General features: G+C 40.5%; 1 protein-coding gene across 1 annotated transcript; it reads right to left on the bottom strand.

The window, feature by feature from the left end:
* Positions 1-899: 899 nt before the first annotated feature.
* Positions 900-4618, bottom strand: LOC143742484 (uncharacterized). Its single transcript, XM_077235361.1, has 4 exons — positions 4310-4618; positions 3869-4189; positions 3298-3597; positions 900-3208 (listed from the first exon to the last, which is right to left on the bottom strand). Exons 1-4 carry the CDS (start codon positions 4605-4607, stop codon positions 3060-3062), a joined length of 1068 nt encoding a protein of 355 aa, XP_077091476.1. The 5' UTR covers positions 4608-4618; the 3' UTR covers positions 900-3059.
* Between the last annotated feature and the right edge of the window lie 14588 nt (positions 4619-19206).

The following is a 19206-nucleotide window of genomic DNA, read 5'->3' as shown; positions in this document are numbered from 1 at the left end:
TATCAGCTCTTGGGCAGTTTTATCGTGGTGTTCGGTAATTTTGCATAAGTTGCGGTGGAAAGCACGAGCCAAGCACGTCTACATCCTACGCATGCGCACTAGAGCATGAAACAACACTTCGCTATGAAACACAAAGCGTGTCAGACACTGTGTTTCAAATTATGCAAGTGAAATATCAGTAGAATTTCAGTACAATAAACATTCATATTTTAGTTATTCAAAGAAAGTGTTTGTTTGTTTGTTTTCTCATATCTTTTTAGATAACTGGTATCAATCTCAGACTGGTTCGTTAAATACTTTGCCAGGTCTTCTTGGGTAAATGGAAAACCCACTTATTGTTTCACATTATTAAGCAAGTCCAGTTTTCATACAATACGGGGAGGAAGAAAGATCTTTCTGAAGATGAAAATTATGAAATGGTGCAGTGTCTTGCAAAAAGCATGAAAACAACTATGTTTTGAAAACTAACTAGAGATAAATAAATGTATTAAAAGAGTAATTTAGAGCACAGAAAAACCCAGTCAGATAAAGGCTTATTAAGGAAAGTTCTGTCAAACAAATAGATTTTACTATATAAGGGCAGCAAAAAAAAAAAACAAAAAAAAAACTGTTGAGCAGGAAACAGGTATTTGAAGCCGTTGATGTCTGCTAGCAGTTGTGCATAAAGCTGCATACCTGTTTTCTGTCACTACAGTGTAAACTACTCAAGTCTGGGATCTTGATTAATTCAAATTCCTATTGTAAAATTTGTATAATAAATTTGTATTTATTGTAATGTTTTCATTATTTATTAAAGAAAATCATTGAAGATCATAATTGCCTACTTTATTTCATCCCTATATCATAAAGAAGGCAAAAACATAAACACTGCTGACTAACGTCGATTAGTATGGACAATGTTTCTATTTAAGTTTCATTTATTTCAATGTTTCAATTAATACATTACTAAAAAACAATAAGACACATAACCTACTGACATGCATAGCCTTTCTAAATGTACATTAAAAACTGAGCACGGGCTCACAGTCTTAACATTTAAGCTTGAATTTGGTCTACTTCACTTTCTAACTTTTTAAAGTCTATGGTTATAGCGCCACTTCACAAGTTTACACTTACATATAATTAAGTAGAGTAAGGGTGTACTCACACTAGCCGTTTGACCACCAAAGCGCGGTTCGTTTGACTAGTGTGAGTGCTCCGAACCGTGCCCGGGCGCGGCTCGATTAGCCGGCCCTGGCCCGCTTGGAAGAGGTGGGCCAGAGCACGGTTCAGTTGGACTCGGGCGCGGTTCGCATGCAGTGTGAGCGCTAACCGTGCTGGAGCACGGAACAGGACGCGTGATGTACGGGAACTGTTGTCCGTAATCAAAGCTGCAAAGTCCTTGCTGCACTTCAGCTGGTACCTTGCAAACCTCCTCATACAAGCAGCACGATTACGTGAAAATTTTCGCGCCACTAAGGCGAAACATCTGTTCAACAACAGGCTGTGAGAGGGCTGTGGACCACCGTGGACCACCGTGGACCAAACGACACAAAATTATCCACAAAGAAAACAGAGCGATGAACTCCATTGTGTTCAGAGAGCGCCGCTCTTCTTGTTTATCCCGAAACCGTCGCACCATAATGACGTAAGCGTGCTCCGGCACGAATGCTGAAACCCTATGTGAGTGCAGGCCAGAGGGGGAGTGTGGAGGGGGGACAATCGTACTCGGGCCCGGTTCATGGCAATGCATCATTGTGCACAAGCGTCAATGCACAATCGTACTCGGGCCCGGTTCATGGCAACCGTGCCTAGTGTGAGTACACCCTAAGGGTTATGCACAGCATATTTGGCGTGCTGTCTGGGGGGAGGGCTCCGAGCTCGAACCCAGTGTACTGTACCCGTTGTGATAAGGCGATGCTGATAAAATGTCGACGAACAGAGGCAAGCCATGCATTCTCATTCCTAAATGACAAAGATTCCCCATATCTATTAAACCTTTGACAATATAACACCGGAACTTTAAAATTTGCGTTGGCATAATTCAGAGAGTCGTTGTTTCCCGAACATTCGAAAACAGAGCAAAAGTTGTGTGGTTGTGTGAGCTTTCGACCTGTGGTTAGAAGCATAGTTTTTTGTTTGTTTGCATGACATGTGGACTCAATAAATCCTTATCGTGAGCAAAATAAGCAAGCTGACATTCAGAACGATCTATATATTTTATTTAGAATACATACAACAAATGTAATTTACGTCTTTTAGTTTGTCAAGAGATTCAAAGCGTCTTTTTTTTGAAGAGTGCTTATGTGCATTCGTGCTCTAGTACGTAAGAATGAGCCTAGATTGAATCTGGAAATAAAGCAAAATAACTGAGAAAAATAAGAAATAGTCCTCCGATGCCATGTCTGTAATTTATAGCAAAACATCTAGCATTAATTAGATCTCAAACAGATTCATTAAAAGTAGTTATTACTCCACCACCTGCGTGACATCATTTACCAAAGTGGTTATACAACCAATTTGCGACAGTGCGGTTTCGGGAAACAGTCGAGGCTAGCTTGTTGATTTCTTCAATGGTGCATTGTATTATGGTATTTAAGCAGCGAGTTACATCATTGTACGTGAAATGCACCCCTGGTTGAGATATGAAAGCTTTAGCATAAAGATCTGCCAGGAAGACTTAATTATTATGTCTCTTATTACCTTCACATCTATCCAATCACGTCCTTATACTCGCTGTATAAAAGGTTGGTACTTACACACGTTTGAGTTCGCAGATGCTGTCGCGACAACTACCTCCACCCTCCCCACCACCACCAGGATGGTCCCGTCCATAACTCCCAGGGGGGTCGGCTGCGCCCCTGCCTTCGTCTTCAGGCAGGAAATGCAGATCCGCTACCCTTTGACTATGAACTACGGACGGGGCCTACGCCAAAGAACTTTATAAATAATTGCTTGCTGGGCTGTCAATAAATTAATCCTTTGTTACATCATTATATCTCCTGAGTCTTTCTAGTAGAACTATCTGTATGAAGCCATATTAAGCCAAAAATATTAAGATCCAGAAATTGCATTAAGATTTAGGTTCCTGATGTGGGAATTTGTTCTCGATCCTGTTCAGCTCTTCTGGATCTGATGTCATAAACCAGCACAACAATAGCAGCTGAAGCAGCCACGCCCACCAGAGTAGTAACAACCAATCGGATCACAGCTTCAACAGCATCAGGGTCTGAGGAGTAAAAGCATGAAACTGAGATCAGCCCAGTGAATAAATGCTAATATCACTGCCGACATCAACTATAATCAGCGCTGCCGTACCTGAACATGTGTGACAGAGTTGACTGATGTCGAGATGTTGAGTCTTGGCAGTGAATGAATTGTTCAGCACACAACTGTAGGTGTTTTTATCCTGATATTCCACCTCCAGAGGCAGAGAGAGACTGATGCTGAAATCAGACACACTGGTGCTGGAGAATAAACTGTTTCCTTTGTACCAGGAGAGAGTTGCTTGACTCACATTCAAAACTGAACACAGCAGCACATGTCTAGACACTGATGATGATGATGATGATGGAGTTGAAGGACAGTAACAGAAGATGACAGGAACAGGCAGAGGTGCTAGAAAAAACAAGAGAAGATGAATGAGGATTAATGGAGATATCAAATTAGATGAGAAAGAAACATTCAGAGATACATTGACTGATCAGATGATATAGAAGTTAAATATAAACCTGGAAATCAATTAGGCAATTTAATGTTAAGGATCTAAAGAATTATGTTATCTTTTATATGTTATTTTATATGACATCTAAATTATAAGATACATATTTAGATCCACTTTAAAGCTGTAATAAAAAAGAGGTAAAAATCAACTTATTATTAAACTCACAATAGACACTGAGAATGAAAACCTTCTTCACACGGTTGGTCTGCAGTCGATAAAATCCAGTGTGTTCACTTCTGGTGTTTGTGATGTTCAGAGATAAAGTTTGAAGAACCACCTGCAGTCTGTCTCGGAATCTCCCTTCAAGGACATCTTCATATACAGTAATGTTGCCAGCCGTTTCATTGATTTGAACTATTAAATAGTTTCCAAAACTCCACTGAATCAGATCATCATCATCCTCCATTTCACTATCACTGTGTAAACTGACAGAGTCTCCCTCCATCACTGACAATAACTTCATCTCATCTTCATCATCAAATACACCTAAAGAACAAACAGAAACATGGGGTTGTCACAGATCAAGTCTTTCAAATACTTTTATAGTTTAAAATTACATACAAAAAAAATGTATAGAATAAAATATGAAAATGACATTTAACTTACCATTTAAAGTGACGATGAAAAACTTCTTCAGACGGTTGATCTGTAGTTCATAACGTCCAGCATGCTCAATTCTGATGTTTGTGATGGTCAGACATCCAGTTTGATGATCCACCTTCATTCTGCCTCTGAATCTCCCATCATAATCATCATTTACAGTCACACTGCTGTCCGCTACATTGATTTCAGCTATTAAAGTGTTTTCAGGTCCAAACCTCCACACAATCAGATCATTATTCCTCATTTCTCTATCAGTGTGTAAAGTGACAGAGTCTCCCTCCGTCACTGACACTGGTTTCATCTCAACACCTGAAAAACAGAAAAACAGATTGAGACTTTATGATGGTTTGCTAAAGTAAATCATTCGAAGTCTACATTTGAAATAAATAATACGGTACATTAAAACAACAGAATGGTTACCAAAGAAGGAAAATAGTGTGTGGATTAATAATTGTATCTTTGTGGTGATTTTGAATAAAACACTCATTCATAAAACACTCATAAAACACACTTTTCTTAAGAAAATCGGTTATGACAATAACGTCTACAACTACAACTAATGCTGCTGGTATTTGAGCTTCAATGTAGTTATATAAAGGACACTGAGGAAAAACAAACACTGAATCTGTTGCAGAAAGACTAAAGTCATAAAAAAATATTTAAAACTCACCAACCAGACACCCCAGACACAAACAGAACCAAACCATGTTAAAATTTTCTTTCAACAGTAGTCCACACATATAAATGACAGATGCACTGATGTAAGAGCTGGTGTGTATTAAGGTGTTGTAAAAATAACCATGCATCTTTAACCACGTAAAAAAAACGGTATCTAAACCTTGCAGCAACTTCCTAAAAAAACCACTTTTCTGCTCATTTTGCAATCTCCTATCTTACACATCTGATTTAGATAATCAGCTCAGTAGGAAAGAAGTTCTTGAACTGAACAAATTGTGTCAGATAAGAAAAACAACATGAAAATGTACATTGCAGTGGGACGCCTGGACTGGAATTGAGAACCATCTATAGATTGATGAAGAGAGGTGTGACTGGTAGTGGCTTTTCTTGGGCTTGTTAAAGACCAGTTGTGCTGCTGTGTTTTGAATCATTTGTAGAGGTTTCATTGCACATGTTGGAAGAGCATTTCAATAGTCCAGTCTAGAAATGACAAGGGCCCCTAAAGAAGGTGTGATCCTAGGGGGTTTGTAGGAAATAGCCTACTTTAAATGTGAAGCTTTACTTTTAAATTGTATTTTTTGCAGCCTCTGAAATGGATCATACCAATAAATTTACCTGAGCAGTTAAATTATGAAAACCCGGCTCATCCAAGGACATGCATATATTGCATGGATGGATAATGTTTAGAAATGCACATGCACAGTTCAGTTAAATTATAAAGTTTGCACTAAATGTAATTTAAATTTACTGTTAAACTGAATGTATGAAGTAAACTCTTTGCACGCTGTTTATCAGTCAATCTGACACACGTGTGGTTTGTGTTCCTTTCTATAGCAAGAGTGGTCCTGTCACTTTTTCTATCAGAATTATAATTGCCTGATAAAAAGTAGAAAAAGAAAGAAAAAAGAGCAGCATTTTATTTAAGATTTATAGTAAAAAAAATTGATAAATAAAGTGGATTTATGTTAAACCCATCTGTAAGATTATGCAGCTTTTTTTATCCATTTGTTTTGTGTTATATAGTATGTGTCAAATTTACAGATCCAGAAAAGTGCTGAGATATTCTAAGAGTGTCATGTCATCACTGCTCTTTATTACAACAATATTACTTGCAATTACAGCAGGTCATCAAAGATTACCCCAAAATCTCTAGCTAATCTCAATGGAATTATTGTTGATGATCCTAGCTGGATGTAGAGTTGTAGAAGTGTGTGTAGAGAGTGATGTAGGAAAAGGGTTGGAGTGGCTGGAAGGACGAGAAGCTCTGTTTCGCTAGATTTAGTAGTTAAAGGTGATGTTAAAAGGTGATGCCAGAGATCTGTGCAGCTACCGTGGGATCGTCTAAAAATAAAAAGTAATGCTGTGATAGCATTGAACGTTGAAATTGTAATTGCGATTATTAATTACGATTATCACAATTTACATTGAATATATATAGGCATATTATAATACATGTTTACACAAAAATTGTTAACACACACAAGTACTGTCCCCCTTTACTTAACATGTCACATTAATTGTATGACTCATAGTAAAGACTAGAAAAACATTAGGACTATGCTAAAGCAATTAAATAGCAGTCCCAAACTAGTTTTTGTTAATAAAATGTTGATATGAGCCACCACAGTCATTTAATAATAAAAAAAAATAACACAAAGTGAAAATAAAGTGGCATTTTTGGGTTATGGAAACGACAGTTACCATGGTAAATACACAATACTAACAAGAACTGTTAATGAAACAGCTCCCGGTGAATAGAATGAAAATCATACCTGCATGCAAATCCTTCTCAGCTAACACGTTATTTATTGGTATTTTACTTTTATTTCGTGACTTACTAATTTACATTGTAACGACGTTGCATGCTCGTAGTTTCTTTTGCACCTTATACAGTGAAGCGATACACAGCGCGCGCCCGCGCATTTCCGCGTGCAATTGAAGAGTGCGCGCTACGAGCACAGTATAACGGCTGACAGGACAGTAAAGTCCGTTTTTCTGAGGTGAAAGACTTTTTATTTCAGCGTACACTTACGTCACTGCCTGGTATGTCATATTGTGCTTGGTTTTCTGAAGTAGTCGTGATTCGCCTCTCAGAACATAAATGCTCTAAACACACACGCAGAGTGGATTTTCTTTTGTAATCGCGGCCTTGAACGATTACATAATCGTGGCATCCGTAATCGTAATCGCAATTAGAAATTCGATTAATTGTGCAGCGCTAGTTACCAACAGAATGTGTTGTTTTATTTCTCACCCCTGCAACTCTACCTTCTCCCCCCTTCACGTATAACACTAATCTTAAATGGCTATGGGAACATTGGAGGCAAGACAGCCCAGGTGAATAGGGTACAAAAAAACTATGGGTACTAAGCTGTCTGTAAAAATTATGTCTGTAAAGTGGCTGAAAGCGATTGAAAACTCAGAAAAAGAAAGTAAACGTGATGAATGTATGTAAGCATTGGTTTTTTAAGGTGACTGAAAAATCCCCGCAGTCTAACTGGCGATTAGGATCGGATACGGGAAGCAGAGAAAGTAAATGTGAAAGGTCTACATCCGCACCTCGGATGTTGTGAGTCACTGGGGGAGGCTCCAGAGCGACAGCGTTTGGCGGGACTGGCATCGGGGTAGCTGTGAAAAAAGAATACTGTGATTTGGCATTTAAGAGAGAGCTGTAAGGGAGAGAAGCCTGGGCTGCGACTGTCGGCGGAGGCAGCCTCACGCTTAGGTCGGCCTGTGTGGCTTGAGAAGGGAAATTGAGAGAAGCTTAATGGGGGAAAAGAGGAAATCGATGAGATGCCTGAGCCTGTGTTGCGAGCGGAGGCGGTCTCGCACTTGCTTGAGCTGCAGGCCACTGAAAAGGGGAGGGGTTAGCAGTAGTCGCAGGAAGACGATGGAAAGTTTGAGCCTGCACCGCTAGTGGAGGCAGCCTCACGCTAGTGTCTGCTACGGGAGCCGGAGGCCACTGCAGAGAAAATGAGTTAGAAACAGCAGGAGGAAAAAACTGGGAGGCAGAAGGTGAGCCGGCGGGCCCAGCTGTGTATGGCGCTGCAGCGGGAAGATGCATATTTGCTGAAAAGCTCATCTGAAGCGGAAGGCGAGTGAGGTCTCGTGGCGGTGGAATCTGGAGCGTCACCCAGGCTCACAGAAATCCTGGCGCCGCGGGCTGAAGCGTGCGGTAAACCGAACCTTATACGAGAAGGTGGCGGAGTCGGGCGAGACGAATTCGGGGCCTCTCGAGATTTTCCCGACCTGCTGGCCACCTCGGAACCTGGGGTGGATTTAGGAGAGAGAATTGATGATTGCAAGGTAACGTACAAGTTGTATAGTTGCGCTTTAGTCATCCTGCTCGAGGGCTGAATATCAGAATTTATCAGCGCTTGTCACAGACTCAAGACTGTCCACTTCCCAATAGGCGGAATCGTTGGTACGGCCGAACGATAGGAGGACGCCGGGGAGGAAGCTGGAGTCCTCGCTGGTGGAGGTGAGGGTAAACCTCGGCGTCTTGGCGTGCGAGGGGTTGCTTGTGCAGACTGGCGCCCGCGAGATGAAACGTGGGGCTCGGAGGCGGTATCAGGTGGAGAGGTTGTCCTGGGGCCAGCTGGTGGCGGCGTAGGAACCGGAGCATGGTTGAGCTCGTCAACGGACGGTGAATGTTGCATTTGGGACATCTTAGCAAAGCAGTAAACCAAATGCTGAAAACTGTCGAGGAATATGGGTGAATCGACTGTGTATATTTATAGGCTTTACTCGTGCTGATTGAGTGGACCTGTTGATTACTGATTGCTGACAGCTGGCTGGAATGGCTTGATTGTTTGATCAAGCCATTACGTGTTCCTCCCGAACCTTGTTAATATAACATCAATTCATTCAAATACAACTTGTCATCTTGCGTCTCCGTTTTTGATTGTATTGAAAATTAAATCAGAGTTGATTTATTGTTTACAGATTTTGATAATATTGTTGTGATCATTTGTTGTGATCATCTTGTCTGGACAAGTTTTGTACGCTGTACAAAATGGATTTAACAGGTAAGAATTGAGACATTAATGTCTATTCAATATGTCCCCGTAATTTTGTGGTAAAAAAAATCTGTGTAATAAGTGTACAATGAATATACATTATTATCTCTTAAATGTCATTCTTAATAGTCTTGTTTGAACTTGTTCGTTCGTCTTTGGCTCAAAGCCACTTGCTGCGAACTTTTCTTTGCGGAAGCTTCAAGTTTATTTCAAGTGAGTGAGAAAATATTTCAACTCAAAACAATATTTTGTGCCCAATTATTTCCCAGACGTAGTTTTGGTATTGAGGTCAAAGTTAACTTGCCTTGCGTTCGCTATACAACAGTGTGTGATGGTCACACAGGACGACTCCCCTGCAAACACGTGCAATTGGGGCCCACATGGGCCTCACTTGGGCTAGTTGGGCTTCGGCTGGGCATGGGCTCAGAGTGGGCTTTGTTGTTGGGCCCCACATGGGCAGTAGATGGGCTAAACTAAGTGGGCTCCAGCTGGGCTCCACTCCTAAGATATTCAAAATTGATTAAGTCAGACATGGATGCTATTTTTAACAATAGCCACTGGGCTAGGTCCACTTTTTATAAATTTTTTATTAGACTATTAAGCTATTTAGAAGTCATAGCAATTTAATAGTGGTCTTAAGCACTATATGACTTTCAACAGACAAGTTTGCTACAAAATGTTCAAACCCTAAAGTAAGAAGTGCGCACTCTGTGCAGCGCACATACGGAAAGCTCCACCCCCATCACAGAGTGAAAGAAGTTTGCCCAGCAACAAATTGCCACCTTTGAGTCTGCTGTCCGTTGAGGAAGGATCCATTACGGTGTCGTGTGGACAAAAGACAGGTAAGAATCTGCGTCAATGTATAAACAGGATGATTTTACCGAATGATGCATGTTAACCAAAAGCTTTTTTGGAAAGTAACGTTATTAGTTAAGAAGCCAGGAACTAGCTTTTAGCAAATGTAAACCAGTGAGGTGACATTAGATGTGTAGCTTTGGTAATTAAACCTGGTTAAAGCATGGCGTGACGAGTTTAATTTATTAACAGACAAGTTTAATTTATTAAGCCAATATCATGCATATGTTGAGCTTATTTTGAGTGGTTGACTTTAATATATTGTTTAGAAGGATTTGGTTTTGAACTTGTTAGCAAGGCAGTCGAACAGGCATAGTTAGCAAGGTGTTAAAAAAATCTGTAAAATGCCCATTTCTCCGCTTTTACCAGCTGGTGGCATTTTAATGTTTGCACTTGTTGCATTTACAGTTAAAACAAAAACACTGATGAAAGTCCATGTGAATGTCAGCAATGTTTTATCGGCTAGGGTGTCGTGCCAAGGCACTGATTCCCGCCAGGATTTGCATCCCCTGGCGCGAGCAGTCAGAGAAGCGGAGTTTAACTGCTGCACTATGAATTCACCTCTTAAATGGAACAAATTGCGACGTGGAAGGGTTTTCCATGGTAATAAGGGACTCATTTATCTTCATAAATATGTTTATTTGTCTGTTACATTAAAGGCACAATATGTAATTTTTCCGGTTTCAAAAATAGCAAAAATAACTGTATCTATGTTATATATTTTTTTAGTTGTGTACTTACATTACCCCGACAGTTTCCACCAACTTTCAAGTCCGGAGAAATGTATAGCTTAACTTGAAGACACGTCACGTTTCTTTATTTCCGTTTCGTCGCCCGTCTATGGCGTCATATAACCTTTGATTCCTCTAGTTTCTCTAACTTCCCGCGGAACCCGGCGAAACCACCAAACACAAAGGGGAACACCGGACACCCGCCAATAAAAGCAAAGAAGACGACGAAGAAGAAAAAGTATTAGCTATTTAGTATATCTTTATTTGACCAGGGACAATGCACAAAAAAAATTAGTCTAAAAAAGAAGAGATGTCATGTGCCAGGTTATAGCAAAAAATACTAATTTCCACCCACTGTCCCTGGACAGGTTGATGTTATACTTACAAAAATTCATAAAATATATACAGAATAATACAAGCATTACTTCACTCACATCGTAAAAAACACTCTCAACTTCAGGAAACTATCACTCATTCACAGTTTACATCAATCATATCACAATCATATATCAATCATATCACAGTCATTCAGTGCGTACAGGTTTGCTTTGATAATAACCACTGTTTGGTCAGGCGTTTAAATGTACTATAGTTTGAACATAAAATAATTTCGTTTGGAAGAGTGTTCCAGAGGCTCGCTGCTTTATAAGAAAACGATTGTTGACCATATGTTGTTCTACGTCTCGGAACACTGCACTCTCCTCTGACTGTCGACCGTGTGGCTCTAGTAATTCTCTCCAAAATGTAGTGTGACAAATTTTCTCAAAGGGGGAGCAGGGATGTTATGGATAAATTTAAATAAAGCAGAAATTAGATTATATTTAATGAGGTTTTCAAAACTCAAAATATTATATTTACTTTGTACTTTACAATGAGGGTACTGGCGAGGCTTTTTATCATGAATTTTCATAGCCCTTTTATATAATGATTCAAGTGATTTTAACAATGTTTTACACGCCTGAGACCAACTAGACATGCAAAACAGTAGATGTGGAACAATCATAGTATTGAAATATATATTTGAGGCTTCCATAGTTAATGAGTTTCTAATAAGTTTATAATTCACCAAATTAAATTTCAATTTATTACCAATTTTTTTTATGTGACTTTTAAAACCAAGCTTAGAATCAAGTACTAGACCTAAATATTTTGTTTCATTTACATTTTAAATTTTTTGTCCATTTACTTGAATTTCTTGAGTTTGTTGCAATTTACGTTTATTTGAAAAAAACATTGAGACCATTTTATCAATGTTTAAGGTCAAACAAGACGTCTGCAACCATTCTGCAACTTTTTGCATCTCTTTTGATAATTTGTCAGTAACCTCCAGCTCGTTTTCCCCAAAAGTGAAAATCATCGTATCATCAGCGTACATGATTACGTCAACGTCCGAACACACTCTAGGAAGGTCATTTATATAAATGCTTAAAAAGCAAGGGTCCCAAAATAGACCCTTGTGGCACTCCCGTCGAGGTAGCTCTAAACGCAGATTGAATATTATTCATTTGTACACACTGGTGTCGGTCACTCAAATAAGATCTTATCCAGTTTTGAGTGTGCTCAGAGAGACTATATTGATTTAATTTACTGTAGAGTATCTGATGATTGACAGTATCAAAAGATTTACGCAGATCAAGGAAGACTGCTCCCACCTCTCTTCCCTGATCCACATATGTCCTGATAGTTTCCAGGAAGTAGCAACAGGCAAAGTCTCTTGAATATTTCCATCTAAAACCAAATTGCATTGGATTTAAAAGAGATTGTGAGTCAAAATGGGTGGTAAGTTGCTCCGCCACCGTGTTTTCGAGCACTTTTGACGCAGCTGGAAGGATGCTTATTGGATGATAATTATTCATGTCTTGTTTGTTTCCAGACTTAAATATAGGGGTGACAATCGTAGGTTTTAGGGCTGCTGGGAAAATACCCTCACTAATCGATTGATTGATCATTGTTGTCAACGGATCAGAAAAAAATGTCCTTATATTGTTTCAGAAAATAAGTATCAAGTCCATAAATATCCTTTGCTTTGCTGCTGTTTAGCACAGTAATTATTTTTTCAACTTTAGTTTTAGTTATTAAGCTAAGATTAAAATCAGATTTGTCACTGATTATGAGAGGGGGATGAGCATTTTGAAAATTCAGAGCCAGTTTTTGGACAACGTTTAAAAAATATTCATTAAAATTTGTTGCTATTGCAAAAGAGTCATCAATAATTTTTCCATTAATATTGAGACAAATATTCTCACTTTTTGATGTTTCTTTTCCAATCAATTTATCAATAGTTTTCCATATTATTCTACTATTACCTTGTGCATTTCTTATGATTTCAAGAAAAAAAACTGGCTTTGGCCTTTCTAAGCTCTGATATAACTTTATTTCTTTGACTTGTAAAGGGAAGTCGATCCATTGTTAGTCCTGATTTTAGAAATGTTTTTTGCGCCACATCTCGCTTTTTCATCGTATCCTAAATAATTTTGTTGAACCATGGCAGATTTCGCTTTTTATGTCGCTTTTTTTGCTTATTTTTGGTATATTTGGTTAAGAAGTCATTTACGGCCAACATAAGATCATGACAGCCCTGTTCACAAGATTTTTTCTCCAAGATGTCTGCCCACTTTGTTTGTTTTAAATCTTTTTCAACCAGCTGTAAATCTTTCTTTGGAATGAATGTGATACACATTTTAAAATTCATTGAATATTCGTTCTTGCACCTTGTTTTTATCAATTTTCTAGCTACTAGGTGTCACATACAAGGACACGGAAGCAAAGATGCAAGTAACTCTATTATTTAGAACACTCAAGGTCAGAATTAACAAGACAACTGGTGACGCAGGGACAAGATGATCAGGCGTCCGGTTGAAGAATGGTGAGGTGATGAGTGATGAATGGTGAGTGGTAAAATAATCCAATGCCGGGGAAATCCAGTGAACGAAGACAGGAACAGGACGAGAACTGAAACGCCGACAGGACCAGGACCAACACACACAAGGGACATCACACAACGATAGGTGTCCACACACACAAGTAGAGTAGGATCAGCTGGAGCGCTCATTAACTGAATGGAGTGGCAACACCCACTCACACACACCCACACAGATAACAACAGAAACACGAGACAAGAAGGAAACAGTGAATTCATAAACCGTGACACTAGACTTAAATTGTGGTCAGACATACCTGTAATTAAATTATAAGTTTTAAAAGGCATGAGCCTATGTCAATTCCATCAGACATCCCACCTGTCAATCCACCAGAATACCAAATGGAGGTCTGTGCACCTAAGTGGAAAGAGATAGAGAAGGTTGTGAGAAAGGCAAGGGCTTCATCATCTCCAGGGCCTAATGGAGTTCCGTACAGAGTGTACAAGAGTGCTTCTGGAGTTCTACGAATTCTGTGGAAATTGATAAAAGTGGCTTGGGAAAAGCAGGTTGTACCTAGAGCATGGCGCCGAGCAGGGGGAGTCTTTATACCCAAAGAAAAAGATGCTACAAGCATCAGTCAGTTACGCCCTATTTCACTATTAAACGTCGAAGGCAAGATTTTCTTCAGCATTATTGCTCATAGATTGTCAACCTACCTATTAAAGAATGGCTTCATTGACACTTCAGTTCAAAAAGCAGGCATTCCAGGATTCTCAGGATGCTTAGAACACATCAGTGTTATCTGGCAACGAATTCAATCAGCTAAGAAGGAGAGGAAGGAGCTCCACGTGACATTCCTGGATTTGGCTAATGCATATGGTTCAGTGCCACATGAGCTTCTTTGGGCATCATTTGATTTTTTCAGGGTACCGATGTCGATAACAAATTGAGTGAAAACCTATTTTGGAGATTTGCAATTTAGTTTCTCAACTCCAGAATTCAGCACTACATGGCAATGCTTAGAGGTTGGAATAATGGCAGGATGCACCATTTCTCCACTGGCTTTTACCATGGCAATGGAAGTAATCATTAGGGCATCAAAATGGGTAGTAGGAGGAGAGAGCTTGGCTTCTGGGATGCGACTACCACCAATCAGAGCATACATGGATGACATGACAACCATGACTACAACGGTAGCCTGCACTAATCGGTTATTGGGGAAGTTAACAGATAATACTGAATGGGCACGAATGCAATTTAAAACATTCTTCATTAATGGTGAGGCAATACCAACAGTTTCTCAGAAGCCAGTGAAGAGTCTAGGGAGATGGTATGATGGGGATCTAAAGGACACAGTTCGAGTGGGAGAAGTTAGACGACAAGCAGTGGAAGGGTTGATGAGCATAAACAGCTGTGCTCTACCAGGCAAACTGAAAATCTGGTGCTTTCAGTTTGGTCTACGGCCAAGGTTGCTGTGGCCACTGACTGTGTACGAGGTTTCTTTGACAACAGTGGATAAGCTGGAAGTGTTAATAAGTTCATACATCAGGAAATGGTTGGGAGGTCCACGCTGCTTCAGCAGAGTGGCACTTTATAGTAAATGAGTATTGCAGCTGCCAGCTGCTGAGTTTAAGTGTGCCAAGGTCAGACTGGAAATGACTTTAGCAGTCACAAGACAAATGTGTAAGGGCGGCAGCCCCTGTGGTAAAAACTGGTAGAAAGTGGTCAGCAAAGAAATATGTAGTAAAGGCAAAGGCTGACCTTCAAATTGGGGATATCGTGGGATAGGTACAGCATGGAAGAGGGGGTTTTGGGCTGAGTTTAGCTCCTCCTAAATGGCACAAGGCAGGCCCAGCTCAAAGGAGGAAGCTGGTAGTCAACGAGGTGCGAAAGCAGGAGGAGAGAATGAGATGTATAAAGGCCATTTCCCAGTCCAAGCAGGGAGAGTGGATGAGAGGGGAGAGTGTGGAACAACGCAAAATCGGCTGGCAAGACCTTTGGTCAATGGAAGAGAGTAGGATCAGTTTCCTTATTAGGTCAACATATGATGTTCTCCCATCACCGCAGAACCTAAACCTCTGGGTAGGAGAGGATCCCTCTTGTCCTATGTGTTCATCATCTGCCACATTAAGGCACATTTTGACAGGATGTAAGGTGGCTCTTAGCCAGGGTCGGTTTACTTGGCGCCATGACCAAGTATTGCGATGTTTGGCTTTAGCATTGGAAGGCAAGCGTAGTATGACCAAAAAGTTGCCGCCTGTTCTAGCAAAACATTACACGCAGAAGACAATATTCCTCCGCCCAGGCGAGCAACCACCAAGAAAAGGTGCTAACACCAATTCTCGCCCAGGACAACTGGAAGCTGCTAGGGACTGGAAATGCTGGCTGATTTTGATCAACGGCTTATTTTGCCACCTGAGATTGCCACCACTAACCTACGAGCAGATATTGTTTTGTGGTCTGGATCAGCACGCATTGTTCTACTGAAAGAGTTAACAGTGCCATGGGAGGATGCGGTAGATGAGGCATATGAGAGGAAGAAACTGTGGTGTGCTCATCTGGCCACTGAAGCAGAACAGCGAGGATGGAGAGTCCAGGTTTATCCAGTGGAAGCGGGTTGTCGAGGTTTTGTGGCACACTCTACAACCCGGTTCCTCAGAGACGTCTGATTCAGTGGCCAAGAGTTGCGTCGCACAGTAAAGAACTTATCTGAAGCAGCAGAAAGGAGCAGCAACTGGCTGTGGTTGAGACGGAAAGATTCTAGCTGGCTGTGTACAGGCCGCCATGCTACGGTTTCGTAGATTTCTTGAAAACTTGAAGAGTCTGTTGGTTTATTTGTATAGGTTGTATAGTATTTACAGTCATTACGTTCCTGTGTATATTGCGTGAATGACGGGTGGTTGGGCAGATATTGTGTTGTGCGGTAGGTGGTATGCCATACGGAAGCGTAGTTGCCACTGAAACTGCATATTAACGCACCAGTGGGGCTCGACAGCCTTAGTCAAACGGGTTGGTGGTATGGTTGGGTTGCGGAGAGATTGTGGTTAGGTCTCAGCAGCAACTGTTGGTTTATTTGTATAGGTTGTATAGTATTTACAGTCATTACGTTCCTGTGTATATTGCGTGAATGACGGGTGGTTGGGCAGATATTGTGTTTTGTGGTAGGTGGTATGCCATACGGAACCGTTGTCAATGAAACTGCATATTAACGCACCAGTGGGGCTCGACAGCCTTAGTCAAACGGGTTGGCGCGTATGGTTGGGTTGCGGAGAAATTGTGAGATTGTGGTTAGGTCTCAGCAGCAAGAGGGAAGTAGAGGTCAGTAAGGTGGGCTGAGTTGAGTGGGGGACGGAGGGGGGTGACTCTGGGACGCCAGAGTCACTGTCGAGCCCTCCTGAGGTGTCGTGGGCTAGTCGACGTAACACTGAGGAAGGAAGGTGCCCACTTGAAGACCCTAGAGATGTTCCCTACTCCGCTCAATCCAGAGGGTTGTTATGGGGGGACCGCACTGTGGTTGCAGCCGTTGTGTGTGCTGACGCGCAATGCACTGCAGATATTAACACCAGACAGAAGGAGATTCACATCACCAGAAGGAAAGAAGCGTAAATGGATGGAGAAGCATAGGTTACTGTAAAGCTACGTCTTAGTTGGTGATTATCTTGGCGAAAGCCGAGTACAAATCAGCATGAAGTTTTAACACCTACTCTTGTGTAATGGAATCATAATTATTCTCTCGGGTTTATTTGTCAATATTAAATCTATTAAGGTTTGAGAAGATCTTGTTATACGAGTTGGTTTACTTAATAGTTGTGTCATTTGAAAAGGTTTTGTTATTTCTTTAAGTTTGTTTCTACGTAATTTCTCAGACCAATTCAAATTAAAGTCACCTAAAAGAATGACTTCTTTTCCATCACATTGTTTAAGTAAGTTACCAAGAGAAATAAAGAAATCATTAGTAGCTTTGGGAGGTCGATAAATTGCTAATACACAGAAAGTCATTTGAGGAGATAAAGTAATAGTAGTCCCCACACACTTCAAGTTACAATCACTGATGTCCATTTGTTTACTTTGAATGTGATCTTTTACGTAAATTAGCACACCGCCGCCTTTACCCTTGTTTCTGTCGGGTCTATACAAGGTGTATCCCGACACTTTTACTATAGAAGAGGGAATAGTAGGAGCTAACCAAGTTTACGTTAAGCAAAGATAATCAAGATTTGAGTCCATTAACAAATGTTCGATCTGCTCATTCTTTGAAACAATGCTGCGGATGTTTAAATGTCCTCCGAAAATGCCCTTTGGCTTTATTTTCGGGTTCCAAAGCACGCTCGCGTGATTCACAGTCTGAAACAGTTTCATTTGCTGCTGTTTAAGTAAGGCGGTAGTATTTGCAATTGCTGCTGGCTTAGCATGGATCACTGAGGTTAATATTTTCTCAGGAATGAGCGTAGTTTATCAGGGGGTTACCTCGTTTTCCCACACTGGAGCCTTGGATATGGGTCAGCGGCGCTTCCACCCCATGAATGGGAACAACTGATTGTAGAGCGTCCACACGATCTTGATAATCCAGAGGCCCGGGGTTTAGATGAATATCCCCACATAGAAGCAAAAACGCGCAGAGAAAGACAGAATATCCTCAAGTCCGATTTGCTGGTACCGTCCCTCTGGAGCAGCCCCGCTCACGCAGCACGCTACGAGTACATGCTCGCCCGTCTTTTAAAACGTTTGAGTAAATGGTGTATTGGCACCATGAAGCAAGTAGCATTGGCACGACTATGTTTGTTAACGCGGTAGCCTGCAACAAAGTATGGCGTTCACGAGATCCCCACAGTTTTGTCAGTAGGAGAAACAACACATACAGCGTTACCCAGAGATGTAATGAGTTTGTTTGATGCGTGAGTTCCAAGATGCAGAAATTCCATTTGCAAAAAAATCATCTGGCAGTCTCCCAGTTTGTTTTAGGAAAGGTTCAGCAGTACCTGTCGAGCAACTGCCTGCCTTCCTCCGCCATTTTTTTATTTATTTAGTGGCGGAAACAAGCTTCCATAATATTGTGCTGGTTTAGAGAAAACAAATTACCTGAACAGGGCGAAGTTTCTGTTCACATGCCATGATGATTGTAACAGATTGTTATCAGTCAAAAGCCAAAAATAAGCATCAAATAAAGTTGGTAATAAAGATGACTTCGTCGGACAGTTAAATTGCAAAAAAGAAGAAATATCCTAAAAACGGATAATAGCATACACAGGCCTGTCTCACCTCCACCGACGTTAATCAATCTCGCGCAACCGCGCGTCATCTCCCGCCATAAACTTTGCTAGCATCATTACGCCACAGCACCGTACTTCTTCTTGTTCTTCTGTTGTTTTATGGCGGATTGGCCTGCCAACATAAAAGGTACATTACCGCCACCTACTGATCTGGAGTGTGGAGTGCACATAGTTTTGGAAGAATATGTAATGAATCAATAAGGGGAAACAGCAAATAATAATATATATATATATATATATATATATATATATATATATATATATATAAATAAAATAAAATAAAATAAAAAACTAGATTCTACAACTAGATTATATTCATTGTTCCTGTATCTTTTAGATATTTAAATAATATTTCATGGACTCTTGACTGTCTTGCCTCGTTTCCTAACAATACTTTTATTGAATTCCCATCAATTCCCATCCATCCCAACTCTTGTATTAACTGCATTCTGTCCCTTACATAAGCAGCACACTCAAAAATAATAT

The sequence above is a fragment of the Siphateles boraxobius genome, unplaced genomic scaffold (assembly GCF_051911475.1).
Source record: "Siphateles boraxobius isolate OS27281-9 unplaced genomic scaffold, OSU_SipBor_1 19, whole genome shotgun sequence".
In the NCBI taxonomy this organism is placed as follows: Eukaryota; Metazoa; Chordata; class Actinopteri; order Cypriniformes; family Leuciscidae; genus Siphateles; species Siphateles boraxobius.
The sequence above is the reverse complement of the archived record's forward strand: the minus strand, read 5'-3'. Positions and strand labels throughout refer to the sequence as shown.